Raw genomic sequence first — 20,925 nt, forward strand, 5'->3', positions numbered from 1 at the left:
CTGCATCATCTGTCCTTTGAGATCAAGACAACTGTTTAGTATGACCGACACTCACCTGTCTGGCTTGTTGCTTCGGAATCAGGAGCGAGCGAGGGAATGAATAATGAAAGGAGGAGGAGAGGGACAGAGGGAGAGACAGAGAGAAAAATCTATTTGATACATTTATATTCAAAATGGCCGGCTTTCTGTGGATGACACGTCTTTTCAGCTCGGTCAGGCTTGGAGTCATTCCTTACAATGCTGCTTTTTGTATCTTTGCCTGTTATGCCAGTATACTGTGTGAGCTGAGTTAGCTACATTTCAATGGTTAGAGTGGGCTAGCACCGTATGTGCTTAGCATGTTAGCATGTTAGTTATAGCATATTAGTATGTTAGCTAGTTATAACATTAGCATGGAGGTGGTTATAGAGTGTTAGCATGTTAGCTACTTATAGCATGTTAGCTATTTATAACATTATAATGTTATTAGCATGTAAGCTGGTTATAGAGTGTTAGCATGTTAGCTATTTATAACATTATAATGTTATTAGCATGTAAGCTGGTTATAGAGTGTTAGCATGTTAGCTACTTATAGCATGTTAGCTATTTAAATAGTTAGCATGAAAGCTGGTTATAGCATGTTAGCTAGTTATGGATAGATACTGTAGTTATACGTGTTAGCTATAAAATCGCTGTAAGTTCAGTGCTCCCTCTTCGGGTCTCACTCACTTCTTGTAGAGCAGGATGGCGATGACGATGCAGATGATAAAGACTACGGCCAGGACGGGTCCCACCACCCAGATCAGACCATCCCCCGCATCCAGGGGCTGGGGGTCTGAGTCCGGAGCGATCACTGGCTCTGTGTACGGACTGTCCGCGTACATCTTCTACAATACACAAACAAAGAGTACAGTGAGTAATACATATCACAGCGAGGGCTAGCCAGGGGAAATTAACCTAAGTTTCATTCATTTAATTGTCTTCAAAGTATTGCAATGTCTCTTGAGAATGACAGAGAAGACTACGTGAGAGGGATACACACTGTCCTACAATACATACACTCTTAGAAAAAAGGGTTCCAAAAGGGTTCTTCGGCTGACCCAAGGGTTCTACATGGAACCAAATAGAGTTCTACCTGGTACCAAAAAGGGTCCTTCAAAGGGTTCTCTTGCGGGGACAGCCGAAGAACCCTTTTAGGTTCTAGATAGCACCTTTCTTTTCTAAGAGTGTATACACAATCACACAAAAACAAACATAATTTGATTGGCCCGTACCACTGTGGTGCCATTGAGTTCTGCCAAGATGAAGAACACGTACTCCTGTCCTGGTTCTAGAGCGCGGTTCTCAAAGCCTCCGTAGTCCAGCTGGTCCCCCAGAGTGAAGAAGGCTGGCAGAGTAGCAGGGGTGAAGAGGGCTGAGATGTAGGCTCTGCGCAGGTCTACCTGTTTCTGCTGTCTAGATTCCCTCTGTCTCTGACTGCTGTCCTTCAACAACTGGGAGACAGAGAGAGAGACAGAGAAAGGGAGACAGAGAGAGGCAGAGAGAGGGAGACAGCGAGATGGAGAGAGAGGGAGAGAGAGGGAGGCAGAGAGAGGGAGACAGAGAGAGGGAGACAGAGAGAGGGAGAGAGAGGGAGACAGAGAGAGGCAGAGGGGGAGGCAGAGAGAGGGAGACAGAGACAGAGACAGAGAAAGGGAGACAGAGAGAGGCAGAGAGAGGGAGACAGCGAGATGGAGAGAGAGGGAGACAGAGAGAGGCAGAGAGAGGGAGGCAGAGAGAGGCAGAGAGAGGGAGGAGAGAGGGAGGCAGAGAGGGGAGACAGAGAGAGGGAGACAGAGAGACGGAGACAGAGAGACGGAGACAGAGAGACGGAGACAGAGAGATAGGGGAGGCAGAGAGAGGGAGACAGAGAGAGGGAGACAGAGAGAGGGAGACAGAGAGAGGGAGACAGAGAGAAGAGAGGGAGGAGAAGGAGGGAGTGAGATAGAGAGAGGGAGACAGAGAGATGGAGAGAGAGGGAAGGAGAGAGATAGGGTGAGGGAGAGAGATGGAGAGAGAGAAAGAGGGAGGGTGAGAGATGGAGAGAGGGAGGAAGGGAGGGGGAGAGAGAGGGAAAAAGATGGATAGCGAGAGAGAGCGAGAGCGAGAGAGCGAGAGAGCGAGAGAGCGAGAGCGAGAGAGCGAGCGAGAGAGAGAGATGGAGAGAGGGATAGATAGAGTGTGAGAGAGATATGGGGTGATAGGGAGAGAGAGAGCAAGAAAGGAGAGGGAGGAGAGGGAGGGAGTCAGGTAGAGGGAGAGAGGGAGACAGAGAGAGAGAGAGAGGGAAGGAGAGAGAGAGGGAATGAGAGATAGAGATAGCGAGATGGAGAGAGAGAAAGAGAGAGGGAGGGCGAGAGAGGGAGGGAAAGATGGAGAGAGAGAGTGAAGGAGAGAGAGAGATGGAGAGAGGGAGAGAGAGGGAGCGAGAGGGAGCGAGTTAGGTGATGTTAATGATGCATTTTTTTAATGTAAACATTAAGAAACCACATGATAAAATCTGAGAGAGCAAAGGTTCTCAGAGAGAGGAGAACGGCCAGACGAGCCAGTTCATGTGTTCCCAGATAGGTTGCCATAGCTCTCACCTCCTCCAAATCCATCTCGTCTGGGCTCTTGAGATGTCTAATGACCCCCCTCGCCCTCCTCAGAGGAACTACCACCACATACAGGTTCCTACAGGACAGAGGAACAACCAGATTGTCAGGGAATTTCATTACAACTTTTCTGTGGCAGTTTACTAGCAGAGTTGAAGTCGGAAGTTTACATACACCTTAGCCAAATACATTTCAACTCAGTTTTTCACAATTCCTGACATTTAATTTGAACAAAAATCTCTGTATTAGGTCAGTTAGGATCTCCACTTTATTTTAAGAATGTGAAATGTTAGAATAATAGTAGAGAGAATGATTTATTTCCTCTTTTATTTATTTTGGCCCATTCCTCCTGACAGAGCTGGTGTAACTGAGTCAGGTTTGTAGGCCTCCTTGCTCTCATACGCTTTTTCAGTTCTGCCCACAAATGTTCTATAGGATTGAGATCAGGGCTTTGTGATGGCCACTCCAATACCTTGACTTTGTTGTTCTTAAGCCATTTTGCCACAAGTTTGGAAGTATACTTGTGGTCATTGTCCATTTTGAAGACCCACTTTACAGTTGGGATGGTGTTCTTTGGTTTGCAAGCCTTCCACTTTTTCCTCAAAACATGATGGTCATTTTGGCCAAACAGTTCTATTTATGTTTCATCAGACCAGAGGACATTTCTCCAAAAAGTACCATCTTTGTCCACATGTGCAGTTGCAAACCGTAGTCTGTCTTTTTTATGGCGGGTTTGGAGCAGTGGCTTCTTCCTTGCTGAGCGGCCTTTCAGGTTATGTCGATATAGGACTCGTTTTACTGTGGATATAGATAGTTTTGTACCTGTTTCCTTCAGCATATTCACAAAGTCTCACATTTTTGGCTGATTTCTTTTGATTTTCCCATTATGTCAAGCAAAGAGGGACTGAGTTTGAAGGTAGGCCTTGAAATACATCCACAGGTAAACCTCCAAATGACTCAGATGATGTCAATTAGCCTATCAGAAGCTTCTAAAGCCATGACATAATTTTCTGGAATTTTCCAAACAATTCATATTGTGGCTAGCCCTTACTTGACAGGGATGCGATTCTCCAGTGAGGGCAGGATTATGGTGATGGTGGTCTCCGTGTCACGGCTGTGGTCAATCTCCGGACGGCGGATGGCAATTGGTGGAGAGGTCTTGGCGTGGATGCGGTGCCTCAGCCCGCCCATGTTGCCCTCAGAGGAGGTGATCTTGAAGTCATAGTCGGTATCTGGCTGCAAATTGGGGATCACTGCTTTTCTCAGCTTGGCATCCACCTCCATCTTCTGGCGGTTATACTCCACCTGAGAGGAATAGGGTAGGGGAGGGTATTTCCGACGGCTAAAATCACACATATACACACACATCCTGGGAGGAATGGGGTAGGGGAGGGTATTTCTGACGGCTAAGATCACACATATACACACACATCCTGGGAGGAATAGGGTAGGGGAGGGTATTTCTGACGGCTAAGATTACACATATACACACACATCCTGGGAGGAATGGGGTAGGGGAGGGTATTTCTGACGGCTAAGATCACACATATACACACACATCCTGGGAGGAATAGGGTAGGGGAGGGTATTTCTGACGGCTAAGATCACACATATACACACACATCCTGGGAGGAATAGGGTAGGGGAGGGTATTTCTGACGGCTAAGATTACACATATACACACACATCCTGGGAGGAATGGGGTAGGGGAGGGTGTTTCTGATGGCTAAGATCACACATATACACACACATCCTGGGAGGAATAGGGTAGGGGAGGGTATTTCTGACGGCTAAAATCACAGATATACACACACATAATAAGATAGCGCCGTCCTTAATGGTCGCCATTTTGCGAGCTCCAACCCAACTTTGCTATTTTGTGATTCTTTAGTCGTTTATTTTTACTTATTTTTACAAAATGTATCCTCTATTTCTTACAACCGACAAGAACTCTTGAACATCAGATCGGTAGTTACTTACCCCAATTCCAGCTTCTACTTCAACTTTGACTCATCTGCCCTGGGCTCTTTCTGTAATTCTGACCCAATTTTCGGGATATGCAAGAGGAAAATCCGGCATTACAGAGGCAAGAGAGGGGAGGCCTGGCAACATTAAGGCGAAGGGAAAACGGACCACCTCTTCCCTCCATTCTACTGGCTAATGTACAGTCACTTGATAATAAGATGGATGACCTCCGATCGTGGATTTGCTACCAACAGGAACCTCTTGACTGGAATATTCTCTGCTTTTCCGAAACATGGCTTTCGGACAAGATACACCCAATGGCTATCCAATGCACTAACCACCTCCGTCACCGGCTACATTAGGAAATGCATCGGCGACGTTGTCCCCACATTAAAGGTTTGCTGCTTCCCCAATCAAAAGCCCTCTATTAACACTGAGGTTGGTGCTAAGATAAAGGACAGGGCTACTGGACACAGGGCGTTCGCAGACAACCCTGAGGCTACAGCTGAGGACAGGAACAAATACAAGAGGTCCCGCCACGACCGTCGCAGAGTCATCAAACGTGCAAAAGGACAATATAGGAATAAGGTGGAATCATATTACGTACACAGGCTCCGATGCCCACCAAGTCGCAGTGGCTACAGTTCATTACGGATTACAAAGGAAGACCCAGCAGTGATCTATCCAACAATGCCTATCCACCAGACGAACTCAATGTATATTATGCACGCTTCGACAATAACAACACCGTGCCGTGCATGAGTGCCTCCACCGACCCAGAGGACTGCGTGATCTCGCTGATCTCAGAGCAGGTCGAGAGCTTCAAGTTCCTCGGTATCCACACCACTAAGGTCTTAAAATGGTCCACACACACAGTCGTGAAGTAGGCAGGACAGCGCCTCTTCCCCCTCAGGAGGTTGAAAAGGTTTGGCATGGGCCCCCAGATCCTCAAAGTTCTACAGCTGCACCATTGAAAGCATCTTGACTGGCTGCATCACTGCTTGGTATGGCAACAGCACCGTCCTCGATTGCATGGCGCTACAGAGGGCGGTGTGAAAGGAAGGCCCGGAAAATCGTTAAAGACGCTAGCCCTTCAAGCCATAGACTGTTGTCACTGCTTCCGCACAGCAAACAGGTACCGCATCAAGTCTGACAGCAACAGGCTCCTGAACAGCCCCGAAGCCTTAAGACTGCTAAATAGCTAACAAAATGGCTACACAGACTATCTGAGTTGACCCTTGTATTTTAGTCTCTATGCACACTCACAGGACTCTACACACTCAAGCAGACTGGCACTCCAACACACACTTAATTTGCACATACATTTATACTGACTCTACACACACACACACACACACCACACATACGCTGCTGCTACTCTGTTTATCATATATCCTGATGCCTAGTCACCTTACCCCTATACATATCTACCTCCATCACTCCAGTATCCCTGTCTCCTTACCCCTATACATATCTACCTCCATCACTCCAGTATCCCTGTCTCCTTACCCCTATACATATCTACCTCCATCACTCCAGTATCCCTGTCTCCTTACCCCTATACATATCTACCTCCATCACTCCAGTATCCCTGTCTCCTTACCCCTATACATATCTACCTCCATCACTCCAGTATCCCTGTCTCCTTACCCCTATACATATCTACCTCCATCACTCCAGTATCCCTGTCTCCTTACCCCTATACATATCTACCTCCATCACTCCAGTATCCCTGTCTCCTTACCCCTATACATATCTACCTCCATCACTCCAGTATCCCTGTCTCCTTACCCCTATACATATCTACCTCCATCACTCCAGTATCCCTGTCACCTTACCCCTATACATATCTACCTCTATCACTCCAGTATCCGTGTCACCTTACCCCTATACATATCTACCTCCATCACTCCAGTATCCCTGTCTCCTTACCCCTATACATATCTACCTCCATCACTCCAGTATCCGTGTCACCTTACCCCTATACATATCTACCTCCATCACTCCAGTATCCCTGTCTCCTTACCCCTATACATATCTACCTCCATCACTCCAGTATCCCTGTCTCCTTACCCTATACATATCTACCTCTATTACTCCAGTATCCCTGTCTCCTTACCCCTATACATATCTACCTCCATCACTCCAGTATCCCTGTCTCCTCCCCTATACCCCTATCCATCACTCCAGTATCCCTGTCACCTTACCCCTATACATATCTACCTCACTCCAGTATCCCTGTCTCCTTACCCCTATACATATCTACCTCTATCACTCCAGTATCCGTGTCACCTTACCCCTATACATATCTACCTCCATCACTCCAGTCTCCTCCCTGTCTCCATCACTCCTGTACCCCTATATACATATCTACCTCCATCACTCCAGTATCCGTGTCACCTTACCCCTATACATATCTACCTCCATCACTCCAGTATCCCTGTCTCCTTACCCCTATACATATCTACCTCCCTCACTCCAGTATCCCTGTCTCCTTACCCCTATACATATCTACCTCCATCACTCCTGTATCCCTGTCTCCTTACCCCTATACATATCTACCTCCCTCACTCCAGTATCCCTGTCTCCTTACCCCTATACATATCTACCTCCCTCACTCCAGTGTCCCTGTCTCCTTACCCCTATACATATCTACCTCCATCACTCCAGTTTCCCTGTCTCCTTACCCCTATACATATCTACCTCCATCACTCCAGTATCCCTTTCTCCTTACCCCTATACATATCTACCTCTATCACTCCAGTATCCCTGCACATTGTATATATGATATTGAAACTTATATACGTATATAAAACATATATAAATGACTTACTTCTCGTTTTTTATTTCTTGTATGTTTTTTTTATTTCTCATGATATTTTGAATACTACATTGGTTATTGCATTGTTGGGTTTAGAGCTTGCAAGAAAGGCACTTCACTTTACATGTGTACTTGACATTAAACGTATACATATGTACACACACAGTTGTTTACACAAGCACACACACTCACAGTGAAGTGGTAGGGGTAGGGGCTCTCAGGGAACTCCCAGGTCAGGAGAACACTTGTCTTGGTCGCCAGGTTCACTGAGAAATTCCTCGGGACATCTGATTGGAAGACGGGAAAACAGACACATGGTCAGTGTCAGTATAGACCACCCCATTCACATGTCTTGTCTGTCCTTGTCTGTTGGTAGCTTCTCCTTTGTGGAGAAGCTACCAACCTATTCTAGTAGGTTCTATAACAAAGGATCCTAATTCCTAAAATAAGATTAAGAAGAATTATACAGTGATGTCATACATCTCAAGATTATTCAGGAAGTACGTATATGGGCACTGAGTAGCAAAGAAGAGTGAATAGAATTGAAGAGATAGGAACAGTTGGCTCCGTTGTGCCCTGTTCATCCTCCTCTTTATGATGACATAATCTGTGTAATCCCACTTTATCTCGTTCTAGCCTAATTCGCTCCGGTACTTTTCCGGAACAGAACACACAGAATATTTAACTGCCAAACAACCCTCTTCTCAAGGGTCACTGTGAAGTGGATGGGGGGATGTTAGACAGTCAAAGCAAGGTCATCTTTAGACTGCGGTGTGCCATTCAACCTCTCCACTCCTCTGCTTCCACCCTGGAGATCTGTTAGTCGGTGATGGAGGGCAGGTGCAGGTCTTTACACATGGTGATAGTGGGAACAGCAGATGAAGGTTTGGAGGAAGAGTAGGAGGTGGTGAAGAGGGTGGATTGATTGATCAGAGTGAAGAGTGGAGGGAGAGCAACAGAACTGAAGAATGTGTTTGGTTCATGGTGAAGTGCCTACTGGGGAGTGTGAGGGCTACAAAACATGTTAACAGCATGTCAACAAAGGTTGGAACAGGTCAGGGCAATCCAAAAGGAGGTAAAAGCTTACCTTTAGAAACAAACCATGTGTATTAAACGAAAGCCTCGTTCAGTCAGCCAAGGAGCCAGGACTCAACACTTACCTCACTGTTCACAACCAGTCTGGCTTTTCTACTGACTTTTACCTGTGGGTGTGAGAGCGTGTTCTCCATACATTCAATCATGTGGCATTCAGTCAGTTTTCCTTGGAGGTGAGGAGTAGGTGTGGAGTAGGTGAGGGAGGTGGTGGGTGTGTGGAAGAGACTAGGATTTGCAGTTTTTTCCAGTGGACTCGTTTTCAACCCCTCTGTGGGTGAAAGTTTACCCTTATAACTGGCCCAGAGTCAGCTTTGCATTTTGGACTGTGATATTCAAGGTTCAGATTAAAATGGAAAACATCTGACTCTAGACCAGTGTTTAGTGTTTAGAGTGAATAGGGGCATTTCTCTGGAGCCCTGTGCCAGGCCCCAGGCCAGCCCTACCTGTCTCGAAGGCCAGTGTGCGATACAGTAGCGGGGGACTGAACGGGCCGGGACCTACGCTGGTGTGGGCACACATCTGCACCTCGTACCCCGTGTTGTGGTTCAGGCCCAGAATGGTGTAGCTGGACTCAATGGCTGGGAGCGTGATCTGGCGAGGGGGTCCCAGAGGGTCAATGCCCAGAGGGTCAATGCCCAGAGGGTTAAGACCCCCTGCTTCCCGATAAGCTATTGTGTATTCGGTGATCACACCGTTTCGTTCGCTTGGCACAGGGGGCAGCCAGGAGAACTGGAGCGAACAGCAGGTGGCGTTAATGTATTCTGAGATTTGAGGGTAACTCCTGGGTGGGTACTCAGGCATCTCGAGTTCCTCCCGTGCCTCATCTCCGTACCCTGACCGGCTTTTGGCGGAAAGGGTAACGACATAAGTCAACCCTGGAATTACGTCTGTGAGTGTGTACATTCGCTCCCTGGCCGAAAACTCCACCGTAGTGTCCAGGGTTGCATTCTTCAGCCCAAATTGTAACCGAAAACCCTGGATCTGAACTTCAGACCCTTTGGCCCCTGGACCAGAGTCTGACATCCCAGTTGGGGGCCCCCATCTCACCACCATGGAGGGTTCAGACCCTGGGCGCACCGAAAGGGAGGGGGCATCAGGCACTTCAGGCAAGAGGAGGGAGAGGCACAGACATGTCAGTTCGGCATTGTGCCTTTGAAACATTCATATATTGTATGTCTAATATGCTATTGTGTGTATATTGTGTGTGTATTGTGTGTGCATTTGTTAGTGATCTTATGTGTGCAATGCTTACCAATCCCCGGTGTCTGCACCACTCTGACTTTACTGTGTGTTCCATCCCCTTTAGTGGTGTAAGCCGCCACAGACACAGAGTACCACATCTCAGGCTTCAGACCCCCCACCATCATCTCCTACAGGGTCGCACACACACACAAGATACTTTTTCAGCTAAGCCTTATAAACCTCTCTCTCCTCTTCCCTCTCCCTTCCTCCTTGGTCCTCCATTTCTCCCCCTATCTCCACTAACCCATCACATAGTATGAACTCACTCTGTCCTATTACTTTACATAGAGACGTTACAAACTGACTGTCTCTCAGATAGAAGGCATCTCCTAATGAGGAGTTCATAGCTTACTTATGCAATGTACAGCATAACCACTACCACTGTAGGTTCAGTTTAATACTGACAGAATGATCCATACTCACATATTCAGTAGTGTCATCCTCCACAAACTGATCCCACGGTCAGACCCGGAGGGGAGAGAGAGAGGGAGGAGAGTGAATGAGTCGAGAGAAGAGATTAGATAAAGGAGGAGCAAATAGGAGCGTAGTGGGAGGCAATGCTCCCTCAATTGTTTTTGCCACTGAGCAAATTTCAGGGCTGCTGAGCGCAAATGTTGTGAAGATTCTGTGCAACTTCCGGAGCATTGGCTTCTTAGCTTATTCAAGTCTGTCTCAAAATACAATACTGCCCCTTTAAGACAGGAAGAAAGCTTTTCAAAGATGTCTAGAAATGTTCATATTTTGTGCTCTTATAGGAAGCAATCACTTCCACATTTCTGACTATAAATGAGCTATAACTGGGCTAATAACTCGCTAACTAGTAAATAATATGACCAAACGTGGACACATGGCTACATGCAGCCCTCACTTTGATCTCAAAACAAGCGCATAATAATCATGCTGTAAAACATGCTCATGCTGTAAAACAGTCCAGTTCAAATGTAATGGTTCAATTCAATATATGGCAATGGTCTATTTGCATATAGGCCTACTGCAGCTCTGATTGGTTATGGTGCACCGGCCTGAGTCGTGCCTGTCAATGCAATAGAAGCCTATAGTGTTAACTAAACGGGAAAAACTATAGAAAGTTGAGTGCAGTTTAATGTCGTGCTTCTCTGCACGTGCTGATATTTCTTCTGCTCCGGCAGTGCTGGGGGCCCTGCGTGCTGCACATGCACACAGCTTAGAGGGAACATTGGTGGGAGGTGATGTGTACTGCAAAGACCCAGTGAGATACATTATTTGCTTCACTTTAACTGAACAATGACCTGCGGAGGTGTGACAGCTGTCAAATATATATGTTATCTTTGAAAGTACATATGTACGTGACTGTTGAGAAGATATTCAAATGAAATATTTTTTTTAACGGAAAATGTAAATAAGCAAAATAAGAAGGTGATGACCTCACCTGGCTGTCGTCCAATAGCAGGTCTTTGATTCGGGGAAGGCTGCGTGTTGAGCCACTCTCTACACGAGCATAGTGCACCTGGTAACCACGGATCTGACCTTGGCGTTGCCTTGGCAACACAGATCGCCAGGTGACCCTAAGGGCAGTGGAGTTGAAGGGCCGGACCTCCACCTGCCGGGGGGCCGCACCCGGCACTAAGGAACACACACATACACACGTTTCTCAATCAACGCATCGATCAGCTAATCTAGAACTTCAGCCATCCATCTACCCTGCTTCAAACATTCTCGTCTCAAGCTTGTTTGATATCTCTCTGACACAAACACACACTCACTCACCGTCGTGGTCTGTGCGGCAGAGCAGGGCTGGACTCTCTGGTCCGGACCCCTCGGTAGTGAAGGCTGCCAGGCTAACGCGGTACCAGGTCCACTTTTCCAGCCCCTCCACCACTGCCTGCCCCTGCTCTGGGGGGATGGGAGGCACCTTCACCTCTGGACCCTGACCTTTGACCTCGGCCCCAGACACCACTTGCTGGTAGCGCAGCACATAAGCAGTCAGTGTGTCATTTTGGGTCTCAGTGGGCGGCGGTGTCCAACTTACCCTCAGGGAGGTGGAGCTGGGGCTGTCACAGGACACGCCCAGGGGAGCAGCCGAGGGCTCTGATTGGATGAGGGTCCGGATAAGGAAATGGGCAAGGCCAGGGGAGTTTCGAACGCAGTGAAGAAATAGAAAGGGAGAGCAAAGACACAATGGCGGAAAGAGGGTGAAAAACCAAAGCCAAAACAAAAGGATAGAAGAAAAAGGAAATACAAATAAAAAAAGGAAAACTAAATTAAAAGAGAAGGCCTCTAAATATAAACAAACATGACTCAGCTGAACACAGAAGACAAAAGCTTCAACACAGAAGACAAGGGCTTCGACACAGAAGACAAAGGCTTCGACACAGAAGACAAAGGCTTCGACACAGAAGACAAAGGCTTCGACACAGAAGACAAAGGCTTCGACACAGAAGACAAAGGCTTCGACACAGAAGACAACGGCTTCGACACAGAAGACAACGGCTTCGACACAGAAGACAAAGGCTTCGACACAGAAGACAAAGGCTTCGACACAGAAGACAAAGGCTTCGACACAGAAGACAAAGGCTTCGACACAGAAGACAAAGGCTTCGACACAGAAGACAAGGGCTTCGACACAGAAGACAAAGGCTTCGACACAGAAGACAAAGGCTTCGACACAGAAGACAAAGGCTTCGACACAGAAGACAAAGGCTTCGACACAGAAGACAACGGCTTCGACACAGAAGACAACGGCTTCGACACAGAAGACAAAGGCTTCGACACAGAAGACAAGGGCTTCGACACAGAAGACAAAGGCTTCGACACAGAAGACAAAGGCTTCGACACAGAAGACAAGGGCTTCGACACAGAAGACAAAGGCTTCGACACAGAAGACAAGGGCTTCGACACAGAAGACAACGGCTTCGACACAGAAGACAAGGGCTTCGACACAGAAGACAACGGCTTCGACACAGAAGACAAGGGCTTCAACATAGCAGTTCAACACAGAAGACAAGGGCTTCAACACAGAAGACAACGGCTTCAACACAGAAGACAAGGGCTTCAACATAGCAGTTCGACACAGAAGACAAGGGCTTCAACAGAAGACAACGGCTTCGAGAAGACAAAGGCTTTATGGAGAAGACAAAGGCTTCGAACAGAAGACAAAGGCTTAATCAAAGGCTTAGAAGACAAAGGTAACAGAAGACAAGGGCTTCGAACAGAAGACAAGGGCTTCGACACAGAAGACAAGGGCTTCGACACAGAAGACGAAGGCTTCAGAAGACAACGGATTGACACAGAAGACAACAGCTTCGACACAGAAGACAAAGGCTTCGACACAGAAGACAACGGCTGACACAGAAGACAAGGGCAGCACAGAAGACAAAGGCTTTACACAGAAGACAAGGGCTTCGACACAGAAGACAACGGCCTTTACACAGAAGACAAAGGCTTTCGACACAGAAGACAACGGCTCTAGACAAGGGCTTAGAAGACAACGGCTTGACACAGAAGACAACGGCTGGAAGACAAAGGCTTCGAACAGAAGACAACGGTAAGACAAGGGCTTCGGAAGACAACGGCTTCGCACAGAAGACAAGGGCTTCAACATAGCAGTTCAACACAGAAGACAAGGGCTTCAACACAGAAGACAACGGCTTCAACACAGAAGACAAGGGCTTCAACATAGCAGTTCGACACAGAAGACAAGGGCTTCAACACAGAAGACAAAGCTTTATGGAGGAAGAAAGGAATTAATCATGTTAGCTAGGTAATGAGATAAAGGACAACTTAATTACTGCCCAGGAGGATGTGTAACTGATACCAGATGATTGGCTTTCACCTGTCTGCTCTGACCAATGGCAGCACAGTGATTTACGACTGGGAAGAGGGCCTTTAAGATGTTGTCTAGAGACACAGCTCTGCTTAGTTTTGCTTGGCTGGATAAGAACAGATCTATACTGTAGATCAGGGATGGGCAACTGCCACTATACTGTAGATCAGGGATGGGCAACTGCCACTATACTGTAGATCAGGGATGGGCAACTGCCACTATACTGTAGATCAGGGATGGGCAACTGCCACTATACTGTAGATCAGGGATGGGCAACTGCCACTATACTGTAGATCAGGGATGGGCAACTGCCACTATACTGTAGATCAGGGATGGGCAACTGCCACTATACTGTAGATCAGGGATGGGCAACTGCCACTATACTGTAGATCAGGGATGGGTAACTGCCACTATACTGTAGATCAGGGATGGGTAACTGCCACTATACTGTAGATCAGGGATGGGTAACTGCCACTATACTGTAGATCAGGGATGGGTAACTGCCACTATACTGTAGATCAGGGATGGGTAACTGCCACTATACTGTAGATCAGGGATGGGTAACTGCCACTATACTGTAGATCAGGGATGGGTAACTGCCACTATACTGTAGATCAGGGATGGGTAACTGCCACTATACTGTAGATCAGGGATGGGCAACTGCCACTATACTGTAGATCAGGGATGGGTAACTGCCACTATACTGTAGATCAGGGATGGGCAACTGCCACTATACTGTAGATCAGGGATGGGTAACTGCCACTATACTGTAGATCAGGGATGGGTAACTGCCACTATACTGTAGATCAGGGATGGGTAACTGCCACTATACTGTAGATCAGGGATGGGTAACTGCCACTATACTGTAGATCAGGGATGGGCAACTGCCACTATACTGTAGATCAGGGATGGGTAACTGCCACTATACTGTAGATCAGGGATGGGTAACTGCCACTATACTGTAGATCAGGGATGGGTAACTGCCACTATACTGTAGATCAGGGATGGGCAACTGCCACTATACTGTAGATCAGGGATGGGCAACTGCCACTATACTGTAGATCAGGGATGGGTAACTGCCACTATACTGTAGATCAGGGATGGGTAGCTGCCACTATACTGTAGATCAGGGATGGGTAGCTGCCACTATACTGTAGATCAGGGATGGGTAACTGCCACTATACTGTAGATCAGGGATGGGTAACTGCCACTATACTGTAGATCAGGGATGGGTAACTGCCACTATACTGTAGATCAGGGATGGGTAACTGCCACTATACTGTAGATCAGGGATGGGTAACTGCCACTATACTGTAGATCAGGGATGGGCAACTGCCACTATACTGTAGATCAGGGATGGGTAACTGCCACTATACTGTAGATCAGGGATGGGTAACTGCCACTATACTGTAGATCAGGGATGGGCAACTGCCACTATACTGTAGATCAGGGATGGGTAACTGCCACTATACTGTAGATCAGGGATGGGTAACTGCCACTATACTGTAGATCAGGGATGGGCAACTGCCACTATACTGTAGATCAGGGATGGGCAACTGCCACTATACTGTAGATCAGGGATGGGCAACTGCCACTATACTGTAGATCAGGGATGGGTAACTGCCACTATACTGTAGATCAGGGATGGGTAACTGCCACTATACTGTAGATCAGGGATGGGCAACTGCCACTATACTGTAGATCAGGGATGGGCAACTGCCACTATACTGTAGATCAGGGATGGGCAACTGCCACTATACTGTAGATCAGGGATGGGCAACTGCCACTATACTGTAGATCAGGGATGGGCAAATGCCACTATACTGTAGATCAGGGATGGGTAACTGCCACTATACTGTAGATCAGGGATGGGCAACTGCCACTATACTGTAGATCAGGGATGGGTAACTGTCCGCGGATACATTTCCAAAACCATAAACGGTAGAAACATTTGGGGGGGCGACGAAACAACAACTTGCTGTTGAGAGTTAGAATAGTAGAAGTGCATCAGCAGTTTTTCTCTTGTTATGTCACTCACTGACAGTCACTCAATTGGCCATGTCAGAAAACATTTTTTAGACGAGTAAGTTAGTCGAACAGCCAGTAAACTTTTAGTATTCATGGTGATTTATTGACCAGGGGGCCCCCATTGATTTTGTTAGTCACTCTCACTCAGATATCATATTAAAACTGCAAACATTCCTCTCTACCCTATTGCCGGAAATGTACTCTAAAACATATTTTTTTTCTCTCCACTGTCATGATGGGGGGTTGCTAAAACATTATTTTGCCAAGGGCCCTCAATAGGGTAGGGTCTACTCTGACAACATGTGTGTGGGTATGGAAGTGCATATGCAGACCCGCAAACTACTGCGGCCCCCTATGATGAGTTCAGATTTTTGTGGCCCTCACTCCATCAAAGTTGCCCATCCCTGCTGTAGATACAATGTAGAGCTTTGCAGTCTATCCTCCATCTTGCTACCAAGGTTTTCTTCCTTGACATTCTCAATGGAATGTAATAATTGTGTTGGAACTTTACCAAACTCTTTATATATTTTAGTAATGCTTTGTGGCCTTTTCCTGCAGTCAACGATCAAAAGCGAATGTTATTCATGTTTTCAGAATTTCATAATTAATAAAGATGATGTTTTTAAAATATGAATATCCGGTGTTACTATGTCAAACAGTTTAGTTATATGTCAGTCTTCTGTGATGTATTTGAAGTGTAATATTGGGACGCAAACTCAAAATATAATACATTACAGCTTTATATCTGACATGGTGCAGGTGTCTTCTTTTGTTTAAGCCCATAACCATGTGTGTGAGGTGTATACTTTTGCTTCAATTTAGATTTGTTTTAGACTACCAAGAATCACTCGGTGTAACCCTGATTTAGCCAGCTGCAGTACAAGTTTAAACTGCCCAATCGAATTTCTTAAAATTGGGTTTGTGGATTGGATATTTCAAATGTCATATAAAAATGTGGAGAGCAGGATTTGAGGCAGCTGAAAACAAAAAACAAAAAACCAAAACCAAATTCTTTCATTAACGTTGAATTGCAATTTCAGAGAGGGACTACGAGATAGAATGAGAGACAAGTCAGTGGACGGAGGGACAGAAGAACAGCAAGGATAGGAGACACAACCAGGCACTGTCTGAGATGCGTGCCTGTCCTTCCCACCCGTAGCCATCACATAAGACCTTCTTACCATGCAACAACCACCATTCAAACAAAATGTCAACCAAACAAAGGTTCAGAGGAAAAGATATGTGCATGAATATGTTCATCATTCATGGATTTGTGAATCTGACAGTCTGACACTTCAGCTGCACAGTCCCAGTACCAGTGGCCTGAGGGAACAATCACGATGTGCACCCAAGCCTAGTGATTGCACGCAAACCGTGCTAAGCTAACTGTGAAATGCATTCTGCTCCATGAAATGAAATTGTTATCTGCCACATTCAGTCACTCCCTAGCCTGCCACCCAGGTGTCTAACCTCCGTTTGTAGGTCAAGCATAACACGGGGCATCCAGCTAGCCAAATAACATGTTCAAAGTTGCAGAAAGTTTATGTTGGTGAATATACAGGTAACTGCCAAAATAAAGGAAACACCAGCCTAAAGCATCTCAAAAGGGCGTTGGGCCTCCACGATCCAGAACAGCTTCACTGCACCATGGCATAGATTCTACTATTGTCTGGAACTCTATTAGAAGGATGCGACACCATTCTTCCACGAGAAATTCCATCATTTAGTGTTTTGTTGATTGTGGTGGAAAATGCTGTCTCAAGCGCCGTTCCAGGATCTCCCATAAGTGTTCGATTGGGTTTAGATCTGGTGACTGAGATGGTCATGGCATATGGTTTACATCGTTTTCATGCTCATCAAACCATTCAGTGACCACTTGTGCCCTGTGGATGGGGGCATAGTCAACCTATGGGGGCATAGCTATGGTAGCCAAAATAATGTCCATAATAATGGCTTACCCAGCATTTCTACATGAGCCTAAGCATGATGGGATGTCAATTGATTAATTAACTCAGGAACCACACCTGTGTGGAAGCACCTGCTTTCAATATACTTTGTATCCCTCATTTACTCAAGTGTTTCCTTTATTTTGGCAGTTAGCTGTACGTCCAATGTATATTATATGGTGTCCATTTTTCCCAGGTAACAAATATTAAAAAGTAATACTGTACCTTTACACCAGTCTCCGTTGGATACAGGCCTATTAGTTTGATTTGGTCTTAGACTCCGACTGACCAGCACATACCTCCAATAAAGCCTCGAAAATCATTTCATCCTGATGACCTTTGACATTTGACCTGTGACGGTGAGCTTCTTGAACTGGAGAAAAAGGGTACTTTGACCCACCTTGAAGTAAAGGAAACTGTGAAGGACTGAAGAAAATGAAACAGCAGCCTTATCCGATCTGTATATCCATGACTTTTCACTGTGTGAGAAAACTGTGAAAGTTCAAATAAACTGTTGGTGTGCTAAACATCAGGTACACTCTGAATACATAGAAGATAGATGCAGGGATGGATGGATGAGTGAACAAGATAAATGAATAGATGAGTGGACAAGATGGATGAGTGTGTAGACGACTCCTGGGGATCAGTGAGCTGTGAGGGATACAAGTACATCACACTTTAACGTTACACAGTGTGTGTTTACAGGTGTGACAGAGGGAAACCTACTGGCTTGTGCTGTCCTCTGGACCAGCTCGTTGGTAAAGGCTCCGATGCCTTTGTTCGAAATGGCAGCCAGGGAGAGGGCGTACTCCGTGTTCGCCCTCAGACCCTCCACTGTGTACGAAGCCCTGGGCCCAAACGTCAACTTCTCCTGTTAGAGACGGACGGACGGACGGACGGGGGGGGATGTGAATAAAAGAAACAAAGAACTGGATTATCTTATAAATGGACTTTATCACCTTAATGAAATCTACTTAGTATGGAAGAAAAGGTCTGACCAGGCTGCCGAACTTGACAGGTTTGTAGAGCAGTTCGTAGTTGACGATACCCTCCTTGATGTAGGACGGTTCCCAGGTCAGCTCTATACTGGTCTCCGTCACCTTGCCCACCTTGAACTTTCCTGGCTGCCCTGGAACTACAGGGGATAGAAGAGGAGACAGGACAAGAGTTAGAACTCACCTCTCCAGCATCCAGTCAGTTAGTAGCTTCTAGACTCTTCTATTCATCCTTTATTTAAACAGACAAATCTTATTCCAGCCCTGTAGTTCTACGAAAGATGTGTGTCACTGACCTTAAACAGTACTGAAGCACTTTGACATGAACCGGGTCAGAAAAGGGAACAAACCCACAGACACAGACTAACCCACAGACACACTAACCCACAGACACACTAACCCACACAGACAGACAGACACAGACTAACCCACACACACACTAACCCACAGACACACTAACCCACAGACACACTAACCCACAGACACAGACACACTAACCCACAGACAGACACACACACTAACCCACAAACAGACACACACACTAACCCACAAACAGACACACACACTAACCCACAGACACACTAACAGACACACAGACACACAGACACACAGACAGACACACAGACAGACAGACACACACACACACACACACACACACACACACACACACACACACACACACAAACCCCACACAAACAACCCACACACCCACACAACACACACACAACACACACACAACCCACACACACACACACACACAACCCCCACACACACACAACCCACAGACACAAACCCACACACACACTAACCCACACACACACACACACACACACACACACACACACACACACACACACACACACACACACAAACCCACACACACAAACCCACACTAACCCACACACACACTAACCCACACACACTAACCCACACACACTAACCCACACACACACACTAACCCACACACACACACTAACCCACCAACCCACAGACACACACACACAGCCCACACACACACACACACACACACACACACACACACACACACACACACACACACACACACACACACACACACACACACACACACACACACACACACACACACACACACACTAACCCACACACACACACCCACACACACACACTAACCCACACACACACACTAACCCACACACACACACTAACCCACACACACACACCCACACACACACACACACACACACACTAACCCACACACACACACTAACCCACACACACACACTAACCCACACACACACTAACCCACACACACACACTAACACACACACACACACACACACACACACACACACACACACACACACACACACACACACACACACACACACACACACACACACACACACACACACACACACACACACACACACACACACACACACCCACACACACACACACTAACCCACACACACCCACACACACACACACACACACACACACACACTAACCCACACTAACCCACACACACAACCCACACACACACACTAACCCACACACACACACACTAACCCACACACACACACACCTCCAGGCAGCACTTTGACATGGACAGGATCAGAAAAGGGTCCGTCTCCCACAGATGTAAAGGCCAGGACTCTGACAGTGTATGTTTCAGAGGGTACCAGGCTCTGGATGGAGGTGATGGTGCTGTCCTGAACATTATGGATCTGCCACAGACTCATGGGCTGAGATGGGTCCATGGTGTAGTACACCCGGTAACCTTTCACCTGGAGGGAGCGACGGAGGAACAGAGGCAGGTGGGAGCCACAGAGAGAGACAGTTAGACGATGGAGAGAAACTCCTTTCTGCTGTTTTCTATAATTAGCCTTCTATTGTCTGGTCTCATAGACTTGTTTGAGCTTGGAAGCTATTATATATTGTGACATCAATGCCCAGAACAAATTATACTGGACCGGACCTATATGCCGTTGAGCTAGATAAAAATTGCATTCGCTTGGAGGTTGAACTATCATTACCGTTATCATTAAATAACTGAATTACCTTTGACCCTTTCTTTACCTGAAGAGTAATCACTATAGTCCATGGTTAAAACTGTCATGTGTTTTATGATGCACTGCCCCATCTCCACGCCTTGTTGTGATTACTGTTGTTTATGATGACTCCATTAGGACTGCCTGGCTACCCATCCACATTGCTCCGGCCAAACTGACGGTTCTTCTCTACGATGGTCGATAGAGCAGCGGATTTAAATTCAGGGTGAGTCGCCAGGCAACCATTATGCAGCGTATTATGTTTCGACTGCCCAGGGACAACAGAGGAAAATGGGATGTTTATCTAACTAACTCAGTTATTATTGCGCCTCAGTGTTGTCTGTGTCAGAGATGTTGCTCACTGTTTATTATCCCTGTCTTGGCCA

At 46.6% G+C, this 20,925-nt stretch overlaps 1 protein-coding gene and 1 long non-coding RNA gene across 7 annotated transcripts in view; both read right to left on the reverse strand.

Moving 5' to 3' along the window:
* Window positions 1-20,925, reverse strand: part of LOC118402493 (receptor-type tyrosine-protein phosphatase S-like) — a 144,985-nt gene that overhangs the window by 27,329 nt on the left and 96,731 nt on the right. For 4 of the 5 annotated variants that reach the window (XM_052476450.1, XM_052476447.1, XM_052476449.1 and 1 more), the window contains 9 exons: window positions 20,074-20,275; window positions 18,510-18,646; window positions 18,238-18,382; window positions 7,591-7,685; window positions 3,664-3,917; window positions 2,604-2,691; window positions 1,254-1,472; window positions 709-866; window positions 56-70 (listed from right to left, as the gene is read on the reverse strand). In XM_052476450.1, the coding sequence (XP_052332410.1) occupies window positions 56-70; window positions 709-866; window positions 1,254-1,472; window positions 2,604-2,691; window positions 3,664-3,917; window positions 7,591-7,685; window positions 18,238-18,382; window positions 18,510-18,646; window positions 20,074-20,275 (1,313 nt within the window). Of the gene's footprint in view, window positions 1-55; window positions 71-708; window positions 867-1,253; window positions 1,473-2,603; window positions 2,692-3,663; window positions 3,918-7,590; window positions 7,686-8,936; window positions 9,594-9,745; window positions 9,864-10,158; window positions 10,186-11,143; window positions 11,338-11,481; window positions 11,803-18,237; window positions 18,383-18,509; window positions 18,647-20,073; window positions 20,276-20,925 lie in introns of all 5 variants that reach the window. The other variant, XM_052476451.1, reaches the window with a different exon arrangement.
* On the reverse strand, window positions 6,000-7,161 carry LOC127910991 (uncharacterized). 2 transcript variants are annotated; one of them, XR_008077230.1, is made up of 3 exons: window positions 7,093-7,161; window positions 6,458-6,525; window positions 6,000-6,363 (listed from the first exon to the last, which is right to left on the reverse strand). It is a non-coding gene; the product is annotated as an uncharacterized LOC127910991 (long non-coding RNA). The 2 variants fall into 2 exon arrangements; XR_008077231.1 differs by lacking the exon at window positions 6,458-6,525 and adding an exon at window positions 6,552-6,619.

This window comes from Oncorhynchus keta, chromosome 23 (genome assembly GCF_023373465.1).
Source record: "Oncorhynchus keta strain PuntledgeMale-10-30-2019 chromosome 23, Oket_V2, whole genome shotgun sequence".
NCBI lineage: Eukaryota > Metazoa > Chordata > Actinopteri > Salmoniformes > Salmonidae > Oncorhynchus > Oncorhynchus keta.